Below are 19351 nucleotides of genomic sequence, written 5' to 3'. Positions count from 1 at the left end.
ATAATAATAAGTGGTCATTTGGAGACTGTCCGTACATAATTAATGTGTAAATATAATTACCGATTAAAATGCATAATAAACTTACCTTTTTTATTTAGGAAAGCAACACTGTAGACGTTTTCGTCCACTGTGGTCACCGGTCCGCACTCTCCTCCGCCCGATTTGCGGCGAATACCGAAGTATTTTTGTAATCTCGTCAGATGTTCTTCTTTAAGACTCTCACACTCAAAGAAAACCGGGTGCTGGTAACGATCAGCCATCATCCCGCTGTAACTGAACCAAACATAAGCAGCAATTTGTAAGAGCTCAGCACTCTCTGATCGGAGTAAAGGACTGATCCTGCAGGCTTCCTCAATGTGCACAAACACCTGTGTGCGTCATAAAGGTCACATGACTAAACAAACACGCCTGCAGGTGATGATAAATTTAGAACAGTAATAACTACACCTTTGTGGTAAACCAGTCTTCCAAAGCTCCCCGTACCGAAACCATCTAAAACTAGTTAAGTACGAGTACGTTTATTAAATGCCTCTGTAATTACTAATTTTATTTTATTAACACTTTTAAAACTAGTTGTTCACAAGAGCCAGAACAGCAGGATACGCAGAGGTAAACACGTGCCGCTTCTAAATAGATTTTTACCAAAGATATCAGCATGTTTTGGTAAGAACCATGCTCTCTCTTTAGAAAAGCTATTCATTATCGTGCCACATTTCTCCGTTCAATGTTAACAGCGCTCTAGTTTTCACACAGTCGTATTCACTTTGTACATCTCACTCACTCACGCAAATCAACACATGCACCCAACAGACCATTTTAACACGGACAAGCCGGTCCTTACATCCCCATTTCCTACGTCCTACCTGACGCTGTGGTTGACTGATGATCAGGGGACAGGCTAACTGCACCCCGAGCAACGGGGCTGCTGGCCATGGTGGGGAGGCATTCGTCCGTGGGGTGGATGTGGATAGATGAGTGTGTCTGTGCAGTTTCTGTGTGTGTGTGGGCCTGGGTCTGGGGCTCGCTGGACCTTGATCCCTATGGGACCAAGTGGTGTGGTGGGGCATCCGCTGGGTTTTGAGTCATTCTAATGGGTCTGTGATCCCGTCCTCGGCTAGTGCTGTATGAGCACTAATGCACTGAGTGCAAGTGTAATGCTAAACTTGCACTCACTGCACTAAAGGTCTGTGTAGGAAATCGCAGTATTGTAAGGAGGCACAGTAAATATACAGACCCATATATGACAGTTTTAGACCAATAGGAATATTCTAAATGTTCATATACAATTGTGGAGCACTACAATACGCTGAAAAATACATTTAAATTCCAAATTCACTAGACTGGCATTGGTTACCATGTGTAGTGGAGTGTAGTATGTATAAACTGTGCTGTTTTACATTTACAGTAGGAGACATCAGGTACCGAGGTACTTACATATCACTATCTCCAGTTTCTTTATTGGCAGGGTTTCTAGGTTTGGATGGACACCGGACTCTAAAATCACAGCGCCACACACTTGTTACCAGTCATCATTAGAAATGCACAGAAATAAGAGTCAGCATGTTCCACCTCTGGCTTGTGTCTTCTACATGAGTTAATGGAAGTAGCAAATATAACTACAGTTCTGTCAATTTCTGGATGACTGCCAGTAGCAGTTAACCACGTGGATGTGTCTCCTTTCACTCCGTGAAGGTTGAGATCTTATATAAACAAAGTCACTTGCAGCCCAGCCAGTTTCAAAAAGATACCAAAGCATGTCTTTCAAAGGAGAGAAGACTGGGTCCAAATTCCTGTCCTTGCACCAAAGAGAAAATGCCACCCAACAATTCTGATACACCTTGTGTGATATTGAGAATGGAGTGTTCAAGGTCAATAAAAAAATGACTGATCCCTTACCCAAAGCTGAAGGCTGCCAAGGGACACTGCCTTCTAGCTGGGACAAAAGGTCCAATATCCTTGGAAGAAATAGTTTTACCAACTACAGCCTTGGAGGGCAACAATGTGCACTCTGACATAAAGTCACTGACAACATGACAAACCCTTAAAAACCACAAAGTGTGCTTACCTACTTGGCGCTGTAATATAATATAGATCATAGAACATGCGAAGAGACCAGATGTAGGCTACCAGGTGACATTTCCATACTTCTACCACTGTAGGGTATTTAGGTGAAGATACCAGTTCACATATAATAACATGCAATTACAATGCAGGATGAACATATCTTTTTGATTTCTGAAAGCAGTACAGTAGATTTTGTCTCTCACTCTCATAGTGGTCTCCTAAACTGTGGTGAATATGGAAATATTCTCCTAAAATACAAAGCAATTAGTAAGAGCTCTGCACTCTCTCATGAGACTGAAGGTTTGATCCTGCGAGATCAGCTAATATCTACATGCAAAACTAATTATGATTTCAGGACAATTTTCAACCTTCCTTTTATCTCAGAAGTTTTAGAAACAGTAGTTATAAAACAGATCATCTGCAGAGAAATGGTTTATTTGAAGAGTTGCAGTCGGGTATCAGAGCCCATCACAGCACACAAACAGCTTTAGTGAAAGTTATAAATGATCTTCTTTTGGCCTCTGACGGTGAACTCATCTCTGTTAATTTATTACAGTGATTATAGCATGTTGTAGGTATTGAAGGTAGTGCGCTGCAGGGGTTTGTCCTATCTATCTAATAGTCTCCAGTTTGTTCATGTAAATGGGAAATCTACTTCACATTATGGATTTCCATATGGTTCTGGAATAGGACCAGTTCTGTTTACATTATACATACACATACTTGAATAATCAGGTCCCATTTAATCTTTAAGGCCTCACCGCACTTTGCTCTTGCACTGCAGACTTTCTTGTGGTTCCTAGAGTAGAATTGGAGGCCCCTCTTCAGGGGACAAGACACTATCTCTACTTTTAAGAATAAGCTTAAAACTTTCCTTTTGGATAAAGCATATGGTTAGGGCTGAATCAGGTGAAACCTAATTAGTTTTGCTGCACTAGGCATATGCTCCTTGGGGATTCCCATGATGCACTGAGTATTTATTCTTCACTCACCTTTTTCACGTACTGTTTATACACTTCTCTGCATTTAATTGTTAGTTATTTGTAATCTGTCTCGTCTCCACAGCTTGCCTTTTGTTGTGTCTTCCTCCCCAACCATTCACAGCAGATGGCCACCCCTCCCTGAGGCTGGTTCTGCCTGAGGTTTCTTCTTGTTTTTCATTTCCACTGTTGCCAGCGTTTGCTCATAAGAGGTCAAATGAGTTTTTTCCCTGTATTATTGTAGTGTCTTTACCTTACAATAGAAAGAACTTTGAGAAGACTGTTGTTGTGATTTCGGACTATGTAAATAACACCGAAGATTGAACTGAAAATTGAAATATGGGCCATATGATCGATTACTGTGCATGCTGGTAATGATACACTCAACTCAAAGATTCACAATGACAAAAGTTCATGTTTTTGCACAGGCAAAATTTCAGGCAGGGAAACATCGTTGTTGCACTTTGTTGGCAACACTCTGGCAGTTTTTTAGCCCCTCTAAATGTCCTTTCTTCACGCCTTTTCTTCCTCAGTGTCTCATGTTAATCACAACATGCAAGTGCAGTACAACAAGAACAAAACTATAATGTGGAGGGAAAAACTCTCAAAACAAAACAAATGGGCAATGGAAAACCTTGTCAGAAATTAGTGCTTTTATTCATCTTTGATCTGTCAATCACATCACCAATATATCATACATATTTCAAGTAGTTCTATCAATATCAGATCATTTACAATTAAGTAAAGAGAGATTTGACAATATCAGGAAAAAAAACAAAAACAAAACCTAATTTCTTCAGTCTTCAGTGGTTGTTGGAGTTTTTTAAGTCTGTGTTTCTTGGTCATAAACAGTCTTGTCCTTTATATGGACAAGACAAAATAATGATCAACGTGAATTAAGGCACTATGGAGATCAAGCAACAACCTCCCAAACAAAACAAGCATACTGGCAGACTTTGTGAGAATCTTTAAGCTCATCGTTTTACTTTTTAAGGACCACAAACCTATTGAACATAAATCTTTCATAAACACACCAAAGAATATGTTCCCACCACCAAACGGCAGTCAGGCAAAAAAAAGTGTTAAGTGCTAAAGTGGCTAAACCACAAAACCCTCCTCTCTAAAGGACTGGACTCCAAATTTTCTGTACCGCCTTCTAAATATGTAAACATTACATATAGTGTAACAACATCAAGAGGTAATAAAATAATCAAATGTTCACATAAATATCTGATTATTATGAAAACCTTACATCAAGTGAGTGAGAGATTTTCTTTTTTCTTCTACAGCCTTATATGTTCTCTGTACAGCTTCTGAAAGTGACTCTGCATCCTTAGCTGCATCATTTCCAATGACACCTCCCATTACACCTCCTACTACTCCAGCTGCTGTCAAGCCTACTGCTCCAGCAACTACTAGTGCTTTTGGTTCTTGTGCAACTGGTACACGTGCTAATGTGGAAAGCTTTTTTGTGAAATTCATCAGTTGTGGGTTCTTCACAGCTTTGATAGCAAATTCAGCCAATGCTACTACACCAAAAAAAGCACCGAGCAAAGCTCCTGTTGCAATCCCTGCCATTTGGATCAGGAACCTGTTAAACACATCAGTTTTAGCCTGCTTTCTGATCTCTTCTGGGGTTTTATCTGGCATTGAGTGTCTAATCTGCTCTACCTGTTCTCGTATTGCCGTCTCCACATGTTGCAGCGTTTTATTTGTGTAGTAGCCTCCGTTTCTTTCCGCCACCACTTTCTCTATTGTTTTCAGCAACTCCTCCAGCTGGAACTGGTTGCTCCTGTAGTTGTTTGGCTGGTTGTTGTTCCAGTGTTTGTTATCAAAGACGTGGCACCGACCACCACACTTTGACACCAGATCACTCAGGTTCTTGTTCTGACTGACAAAATCTTCAATTTTCATCTTTTTGTGGAGCTGATCACCGTGAGTGAAAACAACTACAGCATATTTTAGAGCTTCTTCTGAGAAATACTGACATATCTTAGTGATGACAGCCTGCTCGTGCTCTGTGAATTTATCCACTCGAAGCACAATGAGAAAAGCATGAGGCCCAGGAGCACACTCTGTCATACAGCTCATTATCTCAGAGTTCAAATCTTCCTCAGACCTTCCTGTGTCAAAGAAACCAGGGGTGTCGATCAGAGTGATGCTTCTTCCACTCACTGTTTTGGTTCCTGTTTGGCATTTCATTGTTCCAGAGTTTGGAGAATGGTAGGTGGCAAAGTGCTTCTCTCCAAGAATGGTGTTACCCAGGTGACTTTTCCCAGATCCAGTTTTTCCCAGCAGGACCAGCCTCATCATTGTTGACTCTAGAGGAGAAAGTTGACTCTGTTAAGTACATTTGTTTCTTACTTTTGCTGCCTTCGAAATACTTTTTGGTCAGAGTTTCAGGTTTGAAACAGAATCAACAGTCAAAGTCAAACTTCTTTATATAGCACATGTAAAAACAACAACTGTGACCGAAGTGCTGCAAATTTAAAATAATCAAAAGATATAAAAGTAGGAAGATGTGATGCAATTTAAGAAAAAAAAGCATTAAATTAGAAGATTTCAGGAAGAAATAAGGCAAATAAAAGTAGTACAAACTCATTCTTATTTAGAAGCCAAGTATAAAAGTGTTTTTTTTTTCAAAGTGTCTAATGTCTGAGAGGTCATGATGTGAAGGGGCAGTTTTTTCCTCGGTTTAGGAGCAGTCACAGTAAAGGCTCAATCTCCTCTGTGCTTTAATCTGGACCTCAGCATTTGCATTTGAGCATTTGATCTGCAGAAATCAATGATCTTCCACCAGTTCAAAAGATCAGAAAAGTATGAAGATGCTAGCCAGTGCAATGCCTTAAAAAACAAATAATAAAACCTTGTGGAAATCAATTAGAAAACTAACTGGCAGCCAGTGTAAGGATGCGACTATGGGGGATAGGTGGTCCCGCTCGTGCGTGCCAGTCTGTAACTGTGTTGTAGCGTTTTGGACCAGCCAAGTCCAAGTTAGATGTCTCTGAAATGGAAAAATGGCTTCACTTTTTCAAGTAGCCGGAGATGAAAAAAGCTAGTTTTGATTACAGCATTGATCTGTTTATCAAGCGTTAGATTGATAAATAGATAGATATTCAAAAATCACTCCTAAGTTCCTCGCAAAGGGTTTTTTTTTTTTTAATTAAGAGCCAAAGTCGTAGTGGTGACAGGGAGCAAACACAATGACCTCTCTTTTCTGTTCCTTTTAATTAAGAAAGTTTAAAGCCATCCATGGGTTAACATCCTCCAAACAATCTAGTAGAACCTTTGGAGGACTCACAGATTTATGTTTCAGTGACAGGTAAGTCTGTGAGTTGTCAACATAACAGTGAAATGTGATGCTATGTTTTTTGTTTTTTTGTTTGTTTTTAAATTGAGCCCATAGGGAGCATGTAAATTGAAAAAGAGGCTGGGCCAAGAATGGAGCCCTGGGGGACCCCACAAGAAAGTGAGGTTTTTGAGGGTGATGTATCCCTCAATCTGACAGAAAAGCTTCAGTTGGACAGGTAAGATTTAAACTTTTCCAATGCAGTCTCTTGATTCTGACCCAATGTTCAAGCCGAGAGATAAGAATCCTATGAGCTACAGTATCAAAGGCACCACTGAGGTCTAATAGTAATAAAATGGCAGAATCTCCCAAGTGTGTAAAAGTTAAAAGGTCATTACAAACTTTTAAAAGAGCAGTTTCAGTGCTGTGGTGCGCTTTAAAACCAGACTAAAATACTTTACTAACGCCATTTTTATCTAGAAAGGTCTGGAGCTGGAGAATAACAACTTTCTCCAGGAATTTAAAAAGAAAAGGCAATTTAGAAACTGGTCTGTAGTTGGATAAAACTGTTGAATCAAGGTTTTGCTTTTTAAGAATAGGTTCCACCACAGCATGTTTAAAGTCAACAGGGACATACTCAAACTGAAGACTGCTATTGATAATAGAAAGCAATCTCATACCCACAGTGTCAAAAACATATTTCACTCAGTGAGATGGAACAATATCCAGAGTACAGCTTGTGGGTTTCAGGTTGTTGACTACTTCATTCAAAGTGGTCAGAAGTGGTCAAAAGCAACCAACGTTTGTGTGTGAACAGATGTGTCGGTATCAGAAAGGATAATATGAGACCTGAATACTAAATGATAAGAGGAGAACGTTGTTTGCTGTTAGGTGAAGCTTTTGGTCAGTCTTTGGAGGGTTAATGCAAGACTGTCTGAATCCTCCAAAATACTGGGTGTTTGAGCTGCTGTCCAAAGGCTGTCTATTTAGTATCATTTGATGGACTGAATGTTTTTTATATTCTACATCAGATGTTGTAATTTCCTGTTGATGTTTTATTATGGTCTCTTTGTTAAAAGATTTTTTTAACAAAAAGAATCAATTTATTATTTATATTTGAAAAAGCACGGTCTGGATTCTTATCTGTGGATATTTTCTACACCTACCTTGATCTTGGTCTTTATGGTGAACATCTTCAGTGAATTTGTCATTTTGGATAGAGCCAAATGTCTGCAAAGACAACAAATTTCCAGCATTAGTAATGATTCCTGTATATACTATATATACTGCAGAGGAAACAATAGCTGATTGGTTAATGATTGTGTATACATTATGTTTCCAAGTTAAAGTCAAATCAGGTTTGTGAAGCCTCCTGAAGCCTTGCTGCTTTGAAAAATAAAATATAAAGGATAAACCAAATATTGGGGTCAGATGAGACTGTTCCTGCTGACTGAAAATGAGCTTTTCCAATTGTGACAAATTTGATTATTATATTCTGAGTTTCTTTGTTTTCTACGGATAAAGAATGGTGGCATTCTTCAACTCTCAGCATTTGTCGGTAGTTGATTTTTAGGGAAAAATTTTTTTCCATTACCTTGAGTGTCTCCGCGTCATCAAAGTGAACGACGATGCGGATCAGGAATGGTGTGATGCCTGTTCGCTCCTGTTCAAATATGTGCTTTTCCTCTATCAACACCCTCTTCACTTCACTGTCAGGAAATTTCAGAGCAATCCCAGCACCAATGACGGGAAGAGCGACAGATGTGAATCCTTTTGCCTCACAGGAAGATAGGATGTTTCTGATGCCCATTCGAAGAACCTATAGTGGGTAAAAATAGTGGATTATGGCAAATGACTCCATTAAAAGTGTCCTCACAAACAGGTAGTATAATAAAATCCCTCCTTTACTATCTCACCTGGACTGCACCTCCATCTGGGTCACCATTCCAGCGAACAAGATTGAGGAAGAAGACTGCATTAGATTGAAGTCCAGGTAAGCCCTCCAGCAGTACTGAGTCACCAGGCATTGTTTCATCCTCTGCTTCCTTTCTAAACCTTGTGGTCAGCTGGGATCCAGCTACTGCAAATAAAGCATTTCCAACACGGGTAGAGTGAGGATTATGGCCAACCATAGGAGACACCAAAGCATCCACCTAGGAGAAGAGCAGGAAATTTGGTGGGCTTAGAAAATGTGTTTTATTGTGAGGTTTGATTTATCTTAATTACAGCAGCATTTTTCACCTGTTGGCTCTCGATTAGTCCCCGAATAACCTCCATGTGGACTCTGCCTCCAGGAGCTCTGGCAGTGGCTCCTCTTGTTGTATCTTCATCAGGTGTATCTATCCCTTGGAGAAGCCTGTCACATGGTTCCTGTATGGCCCTCACTGCCTCCTCTCTGTTATCAAACGGGATGATTTGGCTCAGACTTTAACCTCTCACACTACCAAAGTCCTTCACAGCAGCAACAGTCACTTCAGACTCCTCCCAGACTTATCTGTGTACACCTTCACCTCACCTGCAGTCTGACAAGAGCTGCTGGACTGAACCAAAGCTTCAACCTTTAAGTCATAATGGCAAAAGTAGCCACTAAAGAGAGCGTCTACCTCAGCTTTCCAATCACTAACTTCATCTGCAGCACCAGGTTTAGCGAGCCTCCTGACTAAAACTCTCCCCTCCTCACAGTAAAGATCAACAGAGCAGGCTAAACAGCCAAGCATGTTCTCAAGTTCTTGCTGAGCATGAGGACATTTATGTAACTAAGATAATTATTAACATGTAGTTCATACCCGTCATCGCTTGGTGGAAGAGACGAGGCAGGAATGTGCTCAGGAGTCTGTGATTGGGAAGACATGCAAATGAGAACAGCTATCAATTTGTAGCAAACCCCTGCTTACATTAATATTATGATAAAATGGACAATGTTCATTTCATATGGATCCATAAAACTATTAAACATCTAGATAAACTAAAACGTGAAATTTACCTCTGCTGGATTGGAAGTGGGGGTCATGAAGTGAGAGGAGGTAGAACTTTCCAGACTTTCTCGGACAGTAAACACCAAACTACAATCTTCAATCTCCAAAACATGCTTTGATCTCTGAAGGACTCTCTGCTGATCTGTAGACAGATATCCCAAATTACAGACTGAATTTATTATATAGCTTTAACTCTTTCTTTTTGTTTGCTTTGCCCTTCTTTGTTCTTTTTTTTCTCCTCTTTTCACCCACTGCCAGTTTGGTAGAAACTATAATTCAGTGGTCAAATCAAAATCAAATCAAATTTGTTGTCACACCACATTACTGGTACACTGGTACAGCACATGTGAGTGAAATTCTTGTGTGCAAGCTTCACAAGCTACAGAGTCAGTACATAGTACACATGAAGTATGTCCAACACAATATATTCCAGACTTCTGCTTTAAAGCCTTTGCAACTAATTTCACTTTAAAACACATTCAAACAGCAAATACAATAAAAAACTGCATTTGCAATAATATCGTCTTCTCAGAGTAGCTGTCTCCCTCTAAACAGCCCACTCACAGAGGAAAGAGTTCAAATGTGACAGTGGGAAATCAGAGTTTCCCAAGTTCCCTGAACTCAGCATTGAGGCAGCTGCAGATCACCGAAAACGAAACTTAACGTTGCGTAACGAGTTTCGCTTTCCAGACAACCGTTTGGTTTACGTTTCCTTTCTCACTACTCCCACCCACAGCTGTACTTCACCGGTGACAATGTAATATTTCTTAAACAGCTGAAACCTTTCTGTTACGGCTATTTTAACCGAGAAATGATAATAATAATAATAAATACGATATTTCGTGCATAAATAAATCTATTTATTATATATATAAAATATACATTTTAATAATAAATATAGAATATTTAGATGTGTTAAAAGGCATGATAAACTTACCTTTTTTATTTTGGAAAACCACGCTGTAGACGTTTGCGTCCACTGTCGTCAGTTCGCAATCTCCTCCGCCTGATTTGCGACGATTACGGAAATAATTTTGTAATCTCGTCCGATGTTCTTTTTTAATACTGTCGCACTCAAAGAAAACCGGGTGCTGGTAACGATCAGCCATCATCCCGCTGTAACTGAACCAAACATAAGCAACGATTTGTAAGAGCTCAGCACTCTCTGATCGGAGTAAAGGACTGATGATCCTGCAAGGGTTCCTCCAAAAATCACGTTTGTGCGTCACATGACCAAACAACAGTGCACGCCCAATGATAAATTTACAACAGCGATAACTCCTTTTTAGTAACTCAGTCTACAAAACCTTAGAAAGCTCACAGTAAACATTTTAAAACGAGTTTTTCTCTTCTAACTCTTGTTTTTTTAATAAATGCCTCCGTAATTAGTGATTTTGCATATTAACACTTTGGAATACTGGTTGTTCACAAGAGCCATTACCAATACAGCAGGCTACTAAAAAGACACGGACACGCACAGAGGTAAACGTGCGAGGTTTTACATAACACGGCACATGTCTAAATAGATTACACCCCAGATGTCAACATGTTTGAAAATAAATAATGCTCTTGCTTTATAAAAACTTATATTTTCAATACACCCAGCTGTTTAAGTTATGACTGAAGATTTTGGTGAAAGCACAAGTGAAACTTAGTCAAAACTCACTAAACACCACCACAATCTGGCCATAAAGCTTGTTAACAGCTCTCTAAAACCCTTTTAAGCTGTGGTACAAGGACAAACTGTGGTGCAGGGGTGAATACATTTGACTTAGAGTTCAACTCAAATCTAGCCTTGGGACATATGTTGATGTCTTTGTACTCATGTACTAGGCGTTTTCCTACTGCCTGTGTCAGTAGGAGAGATTATACATTGCTAAAAAGCGACGTGTGATGGGTTTTTTTATGACTAATATCTTTGCTTATTTTGACAGACTGTAGTCAAGAGGATTTGCAACAGGCGTTGCATAAAAAAAAAGTGACCTGTTTTGAAAGTATCTTGCAATGAATGTGTTTGCACCTACATGGTAACCAATACAGTTCTTTTTGGCCTCTTAAAATATCTTTCTATAACCGTTCCCCCCCCACCACTTCCTGACCGCCTCGAGACCAGATCTCTTTTGAAGACGACATTTTTAATATAACATGACACTTTACTTGGGAGTATATGAAGTCACTTTGTCAAAACTGCAGCTTCTACCTTGTGATAGGAACATACTTAGTGGCTCAAAAAGACTGAATATCATAATGAGAGACATTTGACAGATCATGGACAAACAAGTCATTCACAACAGTTTAAATATTGGCAATCATTTTTATTTAAACTCATAAACAGGAAGGGAATCCTATGAAAGCAGTCTAAAACCTGTGCCAAATAAAAAACACAGAATCATTAATTTGGCAAACCTTTAAGAAGTGTGGGCAGTACCTTCATAAAAGTGTCAAAGTCACAATAACCTTTATCCTATATCTTCTAGACTTTGGTCAATGTGCACTAGTGCAATACAGCGTCTCTGTAGCTTTAGCTGACTGCAAAACTGACTTCATCTGAACCCAGTCATCATTAGTACAATAAGCCCTATGCGCAGTATGTTGTCAACTTTAATTTCGTATGAAGTCCCCCTCCCCAGATATTAAAACGGTAAAATGGAAAGAAAACAATGAGGTACATGCAAGTGAAAAAGTCAATTTAAACTCAACATTAAAACAAACAAAAAGCATAGATTAATTAGAGCAACAAAATCTTACAATTTCAATGTCTTGTGTCACAGTGGAGCACCTGTCACGCCTTTCAACAGCCAAACAGTGCGAGTCATTCAGCATTTAGTAAATAAGTGTCAAACAAGTTCAATGAGCTCACTTAACAGCAGCGCTCACAGGTTTCTACACTGCTTATTTTAGGTCTTGAAAGACATTACTCAACATGGTGAAAAAGTTGGCATCAGAACTTCTTCACTTCTGCATAACAGCCAGAGCCTCCTTCCTTCAGCCCAAGGCCAGGATAGAGAGGCTGAGTGAATACTGTGCGCACCTTGAGAAGCAGAGTCATGGTGTCAGAGATGCTGTAAAACGACAGAGTACCTGACTTGTAATCCAGATACACTCCAATCTGAGAGGTACGAGGACCTGACACCGCCCTGGTTACTGAGTTATGTCTGAAAGTGTAACCGTCTGTAGAGCACTCCAAACTCCAGGACTTATCATTCTTCCCAAATTCTGAGTCAGATGATGTTCGGCTGATGTTTTTGTAAGACGCTGCCACTGACCAGACGCCACCACTCCAACTGACCTCCCAATAGCACCGCCCTGTTAAACCCTCTCTGCACAGCACCTGCCTCACACCTCCAAACCTGTCCGAGTGAGATGAATGAAAATGCTCATAGGAGCCACTCGTCACTCGTTTAGATTGCCGTGAAATGACAAAGCATTTGTTGACAGAGTTGGGATCCAGTGTTAGAGGACAGTGATCTGATGGAGAAACAAACCAGAAACATCATCAGCCTTCTAGTATTTATTAAGTGATTACTTCATTTATATAATGATCTGCCTTAATGGTTTTACTTACAGCGCAATAAATCTCTCCTGGTCTTTGGCACAAGTAGCAGCACAAAATCTGTAACAGACACTAACAGGGGAAAAAAAAAAAAAAAAAAAAAATTATCAATCCAGCCATCCATAATTATTTAATATTTCCTTCAGGCACCTGTGGCAGAGATTTTTGGCCATGTGGTCTCCAGAAGCTTTTTCATGTCATATGTCAGGTCAGACAGACAGTCAGTCACTGTCTTTATTGAACGTTTAGGATGAACAACAGCGCCTCTTGGCAGGTCCTGCGATTCACATGAGATGGAGAGAGACTGGAAGATCTAGAGGAAAAATGACAGGTCAGAACAGAAAAGTATATTAACTGCATGTTACATGGAACATTCTGTCTCAATTCATTAAAACAAAATTCCAAGGGAAAGACACACTTCCTAATGGGAAGTTTCATGTCCCTGCTGCCAAGGTGAGAGTGTTTTTAGAAGTCTTTCTAGCATTGTTCTCTGAGAGGCCCTTTTTAAAGTTTAACTGAAAACTACTTGATCTAGGTCCTTCAAATTTGGGGGATAAATCTCCTGTACTATGGCTTTGCAAATTAACAGATTTGGAGGCCTGTAGAAACTGCAATGTTGCAGATAGGAACCTGACATGTTTATATCTTTCCATACATAAAGGCACAATATTCCCCAGGTAGTCCAAATCAGGCAGCTGGTTTCACAGATAATATAACCAAAATATGAAAACATGGGTGTAATATTCTCTAGAACGTTTTACTAATACTTGTGTCTTGCAGCTATACATGATGAATGCTTTAACACTGATTGATTATACTGAATTGAAATAATAAAATTGTGTATGAGGTGAAAATTATAAAAAGAAAGATGGTTTGGTCTAGAACACACAACCTTTACCTGAATGAAATGAATATGGTCAGCTGTGTGGGAAAGCTGCTCCAGGTCAGCGTCTCTTCTACTCAGCTTGGCTATCTCCTCCTCCAGCTGCATCTGCAGATCTTTTGTATCAGCTACTGCAGTTTTCTGCCGAGTTTCAATCAACTCCTTCATTGAAGCATGTTTTTGTTGGATGGAGGAGATCAGCTTGTCAAAGAGCTCGTCATTGGACTTCACAGCAGTCTGACAACAAGTCTGATATTCATAAAGAAGGTTCAGTTTAAAATAGATGCAAAACATAGCAGAAAGTTTTCTGGATTCACTTTGTTTTTGGCAAAAAACATATGAACATAAAATAAATTCAAAACAAATGTAGCAGGTGTACACCAAAATGCAGGAATACGTCTTGCAATCATGATTATCAGCTCTCACTGCCAGATGTCAGAACCTGTACAAGACACTGCTGTGGTCAGAACAGATACATGTTTTCTAGGCTTATTTCCAAACCTCGAAGTCCTTCACAGCTTGGACAAGCTCATTCAGCTCCTCTTGTCTCTCCTGGAATCTCAGCTTGACTGCACTCTGGATCTCACCAAGTGTTACCTGTAAGAAGCAACCACGAATGTGTCATTGTGAATATTTCAGTCACAGGAATAAATTCAACCACTCTCCAGATTTACATTGGCTTTTTGTCTCTACCTGCTCAGCAGCTCTTTCTGCTGCAGCTGACACTGTTGAGTGGCGCCTATGATCATCCATGGTGCACAAATAGCAGATACAACTTCGATCAGTCTTACAGTAAACCTCCATCAGCTTGTTGTGCTTTGCACATATTTTTTCCTTTAATGGCACTGTAGCAGACACCAGCTGGTGAAGCTTCAGCACAGGAAAACTGTAGTGAGGCTCAAGATGAGCAGGACAGTACGATGCCAAGCAGGTCAGGCAAGACATGGTGGCTTTGTTTCTTCTGGTCCCACAACAGAAATCACAGGCAATGTCTGTTGGTCCTGCAGGAGCAAGAGGAGAAGCTGGACGGACCTGTTGGGCTACTGTCCTCTTCAGCTTCTCTACAACCTACAGTGATCAAATAAAAGCGGTCAAAAGTTTTGCACGACAAACAGAATCAAACTAGAATGGAAAGAGGATGAAGTCAGCTAAAGCATCCCAATTAGGTGCACAAATAGCAAATACACCTTCCATTAGCCTATATAACTATAGAAATTGAACTATAGAAAAATGTGTTATTTATTTTAAGACTGCACTATCATTTAGAAAGCATGTGCTATGATGATAATATAATTCATTTAAATATTTTAGGGGTAACAAGAGCAGACAATGCAAACACCCACAAGAAAATCTAATGATATGCCAAAGAATATAAAATTATGATTACTGGACACTTTATGAGGTGCATCTGCTCATTTCAACACATATCTAATCAACTAAACACATGGCAGCAACTCACTGCATTTAGGCATGTAGACATGATCAAGACGACCTGCTGAAATTCAAACTGAGCTTCAACAGCAGAAGAGCCACTTCCACAGCTAAGAACACAAACCTCAGGCCAGAATTCACACATGCTAACCAAAATTGGACGACTGAAGAAGATTGTCGCCGGTTCTGAAGAACAAATTTCTCCTGCAACTTTCAGTTGCTAGTGAGAGTTTGGCATGAACAATATGAGAGCATGGATCCATCCTGCTTTGCATCAGTTCCGGTTTGAGTTAGAATGCTGTAGAGGCGATATCCTCTGGCACACTTCGCCGCCCCCCCCAGTCCAAACACAGCATCACTGAAACACCACAGCCTACCAAAGTATTGTTGCCTACCAAGTCCATCCTTTTATGACCGCAGCATGTCATCTACTGATGGCTACTTCCAGCAGGCTAACACACCGTCTCAAAGCTCAAATCATCTCAAACTGGTTTCTTAAAGATAACAATGAGTTCACTGTACTCAAATGGCTTCCACAGTCACCAGATTTCAATGCAGTAGAGACAAATTGGCTTAAACTCTGTCATGTCAATATATGGGTAAGGTTGCCTTTTTTATTTGGCAGTTTTATACCGGTTGCCCTTCCTGACAACCCGAAGGGGTGTGTCTCAGACTAGAATCAAACCAAGCAAACCACCACACCATTAATGAAAATCTGTTTATAAATGTTGTAAATGAAAACAAACTAGAAATTGGGTAATGATAATATCAGAAAGAATAATAAAAAAAATAAAAATATTTCTCATTAAGTAGTTCTCTGAGCTCCGAGTATTTGAACTTTAGGTAACTTGCTACGTCAAATAAATGGTCATTTTATTTATTTTCAAAAGCAGCACCGTGGATACATCACTTCAGCCAGCATGGTGTTCCTCCCGAGGACAGGCCTTGGGCTGAAGGTCTCCCTACACCGAGGACAGCTGTACGTTCCCTTTTCATTTTCCTGGTCCCAGCATCCCTCGATACAGATTCTGCAGTAAGTGTGTCCACACTGGATGGTGACGGGATCTTTGAGCAGGTCCAGACATACTGAGCAGTAAAACTGATCCGGCTCTAACTCGACGCCACACTGCTGCTGCCACTTCTCTGCCATTTGGATGAAATCCACGCGAAGAACACTTCTCGTTTTCTCTGAAACATGAAGCGAAGGTTTAAAATCTGCGCGTTTCCGATTCATCATTGCTGTACAATTTATATACTGTGGGATTTACGAACAAGCAGATGCCACCGATAAAATGCAGATTACGAAAACTTGTACAGAAAATAAAAACACCAGGCTCGGGAACAGTCCACGTGAACTGGACGGACAATCAACTTTTAACAAGGAGACAAATTGGGTTGCAAGAGCAGTCACGTATATTTTCCCTGGTGGACCTAAGCCTCTTCAGTACATGCTCTACGAACACACTATCTGTAATGAGACCCACCAAATCAAAAGTACAGTCCACTGACAGGCACCGCAAATAGTCACACCTTATATTCGAAACACTGTAATCACTTCACCTGTGAGCCAAGCGCAGCAAACAATCCGGGGTCTCAACACTGATTGGAATTGGTGCTACCTGTGATGCGTAACAAGGGTGGAGGTAGCACAGCAACAACAGCAGCAAAGAAGTTGGTCCGCAAAGCTGGGCGTACTAGCCAAAACAAAAGTCGATACAGACGTTTCGACGTTGTGTGGAGCATCAGAACCACAAACGTATTAAAACACCCAGGTCACGTGACTACGCCCGAGGTACCTGCTGCTTCGACGCGTGCCAGAGACATTTGTGTGTCTCCGCAATTGTTTATTTATTTATTTTGATACTACCGCTTCTATTTATTACACATGCTCGAAAGAAAACAACACCATCTCTCTCATTATTATTTTTGCTGTGGATTGTGAAGAGCCTTAAAAACAGCTGGTGTGCTTATGTCATCCAACACGCAGTCTTTTCCTGTTTTACTTTATAAATTGATTTATTGTGAGCAACATGAATGTTGCTGAAGCACACTGATCACCACAGTCACATCCTACTGTCTGCAACGTTCTCAATACTCTCTCTCTTGTTTGTGCAGGGATTTCTCCAAAACGTGCTGATCATAAGTATTGTGCAGGGATTGTCTCTGTCACTGATCCACAGAACCCTTTCAAACTACTATTGCATTTACAAAAACAAACAAAAAAACAAGGTTATTTAGTTTAATTGTAACGTTTAATGGTTAGTGTCTACATTTTTTATAAAAATAACATAAAACTGCGGAATAACATGTATATGTCAAACAGCATAACATCAAAGCATTTAATAAAAATGACTTGACACAAAATCTGTTCTGACGCACAACAAGTAGATCACACTTCCTTTGCTGCCCTTTGTTCTAGATGAGCCATCTCAGTAAATTCAATCAAGAGTTGAAGAGTTTTCTTAAGTAGAAATGTTGTTTCTCATGTAGCATCAATGGTGAACTTTCTTGATCACATCTGTTTGTTTAACAGCTGGCTCTACATCTTCTGGATCATTCTTGTAGCTTGCAGTCACTTTAACTGAAGATCTAATTTGTAGACTTAGAAGTTATCCTGCTTTGTGTACATTGTGGCTGAATGTCAGGTAGTTCTGTAATCTACATGCTGTTTGCTTGCTTAAAGCAAACAGCTTTAAGCTGTAATTACTTTAGAGGTGGATGCAACTATTCAGTAACTGCTAGGGAAGACAAGTGTGTTTATAGGACACAATTCATATGCAAATGGAATTTCAAGAGTTTTACATTAAAGGACATGACCAATGTAATTATGCATAAGCAGTCAAAAAAGTGGGGAGTGCTGAGTAGACGTGAAGCTACAGCTGGACAGAAGGAGAGTGAAGAGTGTTCTTGTTCGGAACTTTCACTAGACTGGCATTGGTTAGCTTGTCTAGTCAATTGTAGTATGTGTAAACTATGATGTTTTGATTTGCAGTAGCAGACATAAGTTCACCTAGCACTTGCATATCAACACTTATAGTTGTCTCTGTCCCAGTTGCTTTATTGGGAAGGTTTCTAGGTTTTGGATAGGCAATGGACTCATTGGATCAGAGGTAGGGGAACTCCAGGCATCAAGGGCCAGTGTCCTGCAGGTTTTAGATGTGTCCTTGATCCAACACAGCTGATTTAAATGGCTAAATTACCTCCTCAATGTGTTTTGAACTTCTCTGGATGCCTGTAAAGAACTGATCATTTGTTTCAGGTGTGTTGACCCAAAGTGATATCTAAAACCTGCATGACATCAGCCCTTTGGGCCTGGAGTCTCCCACCCCTGATTTACATGGACAAACTGGAGTCTATTAGATAGAAATGATCCAAACCACTGCAGAGCAGTACCTTTATTTAGTGATGCTCAAATTAAGTTTTCTGAAGCATTGAAGCTTGTGTTAAAAACGGTTCATACTAGAAGCTTTTCAACATATTCCTCTCTGGTGACATCTGGTGGCCAAAATTACAAAGAACAGCTTGAATCTACAAATTAAAGTGTAGTGCTTCATTATGACTGCCCACTCTACAGAGTGGAGTTCACAGTTCTGTCTGATATTGGGCCACACTGTTGCTTTGAATATGTATGTTTTTTGAGTGAAATAATTATGTCTATTTGTTTAATAGATACATTTACATCAATATGTCTGTGAAGGTTCTCAGTCATCCAGGTCATCGTAGTCAAAGGAGTTTGCAAAGAAAAGCGTCTGGACTTCTTTGAGTTGCTTGAAGACGTTTCACCTCTCATCCGAGAAGCTTCTTCAGGGGATACTTGGGGGGATACTCCCACTGGGTTTAAATCTGGGACTCTCGGCCATTTGACCTTAGAACTGAAGAAGCTTCTCGGATGAGAGGTGAAACGTCTTCAAGCAACTCAAAGAAGTCCAGACGCTTTTCTTTGCAAACTCCTTTGATTTACATCAATAAACTTCCCTCATTTAAAAATGTGCCATGGTGTGGTCTTTCTTTGCTTGTGACTTTTTGCTGTTGAGAGACAGAGATAGAGAGAGATAGAGGCCATTATTCAGGCCATCTTAAACTTGACAATGTGAAATTTTTTTTGTACGTAACATGAGATAACTTGAGATGCAGGTAGAAATCCAGATGAGATACATGAATGGTCAGTCACAGCTC

General features: G+C 40.0%; 3 protein-coding genes across 3 annotated transcripts in view; all 3 read right to left on the bottom strand.

The window, feature by feature from the left end:
• LOC109198768 (uncharacterized) overlaps window positions 1-343 on the bottom strand; it is a 30233-nt gene extending 29890 nt beyond the window's left edge. The window contains exon 1 of the mRNA XM_025904772.1: window positions 86-343. Within this exon, the coding sequence (XP_025760557.1) occupies window positions 86-263 (178 nt within the window). The 5' untranslated portion in view covers window positions 264-343. The remainder of the gene's footprint in view (window positions 1-85) is intronic.
• A 3204-nt stretch (window positions 344-3547) lies between these two features.
• On the bottom strand, window positions 3548-10534 carry LOC106098992 (uncharacterized). Its single transcript, XM_019354140.2, has 8 exons — window positions 10246-10534; window positions 9317-9450; window positions 9120-9166; window positions 8575-8728; window positions 8250-8486; window positions 7928-8152; window positions 7500-7563; window positions 3548-5365 (listed from the first exon to the last, which is right to left on the bottom strand). Exons 1-8 carry the CDS (start codon window positions 10418-10420, stop codon window positions 4293-4295), a joined length of 2109 nt encoding a protein of 702 aa, XP_019209685.1. The 5' UTR covers window positions 10421-10534; the 3' UTR covers window positions 3548-4292.
• A 1081-nt stretch (window positions 10535-11615) lies between these two features.
• On the bottom strand, window positions 11616-16468 carry LOC102077741 (E3 ubiquitin/ISG15 ligase TRIM25). The gene is made up of 8 exons (XM_025905647.1): window positions 16444-16468; window positions 16086-16363; window positions 14438-14812; window positions 14246-14341; window positions 13760-13993; window positions 13012-13174; window positions 12874-12933; window positions 11616-12776 (listed from the first exon to the last, which is right to left on the bottom strand). The coding sequence occupies exons 2-8, from the start codon at window positions 16323-16325 to the stop codon at window positions 12250-12252; spliced, it is 1695 nt and encodes a 564-aa protein (XP_025761432.1). The 5' UTR covers window positions 16326-16363; window positions 16444-16468; the 3' UTR covers window positions 11616-12249.
• Between the last annotated feature and the right edge of the window lie 2883 nt (window positions 16469-19351).

The sequence above is a fragment of the Oreochromis niloticus genome, linkage group LG3 (assembly GCF_001858045.2).
Source record: "Oreochromis niloticus isolate F11D_XX linkage group LG3, O_niloticus_UMD_NMBU, whole genome shotgun sequence".
In the NCBI taxonomy this organism is placed as follows: Eukaryota; Metazoa; Chordata; class Actinopteri; order Cichliformes; family Cichlidae; genus Oreochromis; species Oreochromis niloticus.
Note: the sequence above shows the minus strand (reverse complement) of the source record. Positions and strands in the feature narration are given on the sequence as shown.

Bases quoted from the DNA above. Each gene is read 5' to 3' on its own strand.
- LOC106098992 (XM_019354140.2), bottom strand. From the start codon at position 10,420: ATGATGGCTGATCGTTACCAGCACCCGGTTTTCTTTGAGTGCGACAGT. The intron at 8,487-8,574 runs GTGAAAAATGCT...CTCTTCTCCTAG, and splicing joins GACTAATCGAGAGCCAACAG to GTGGATGCTTTGGTGTCTCC. The intron at 5,366-7,499 runs GTAGGTGTAGAA...TTTCTCCTCTAG, and splicing joins CCATAAAGACCAAGATCAAG to AGTCAACAATGATGAGGCTG.
- LOC102077741 (XM_025905647.1), bottom strand. From the start codon at position 16,325: ATGGCAGAGAAGTGGCAGCAGCAGTGTGGCGTCGAGTTAGAGCCGGAT. The intron at 14,813-16,085 runs GTGATGTATCCA...TGATCACTGTAG, and splicing joins GGAACACCATGCTGGCTGAA to GTTGTAGAGAAGCTGAAGAG. The intron at 14,342-14,437 runs GTAGAGACAAAA...TGCTTCTTACAG, and splicing joins CAGAAAGAGCTGCTGAGCAG to GTAACACTTGGTGAGATCCA.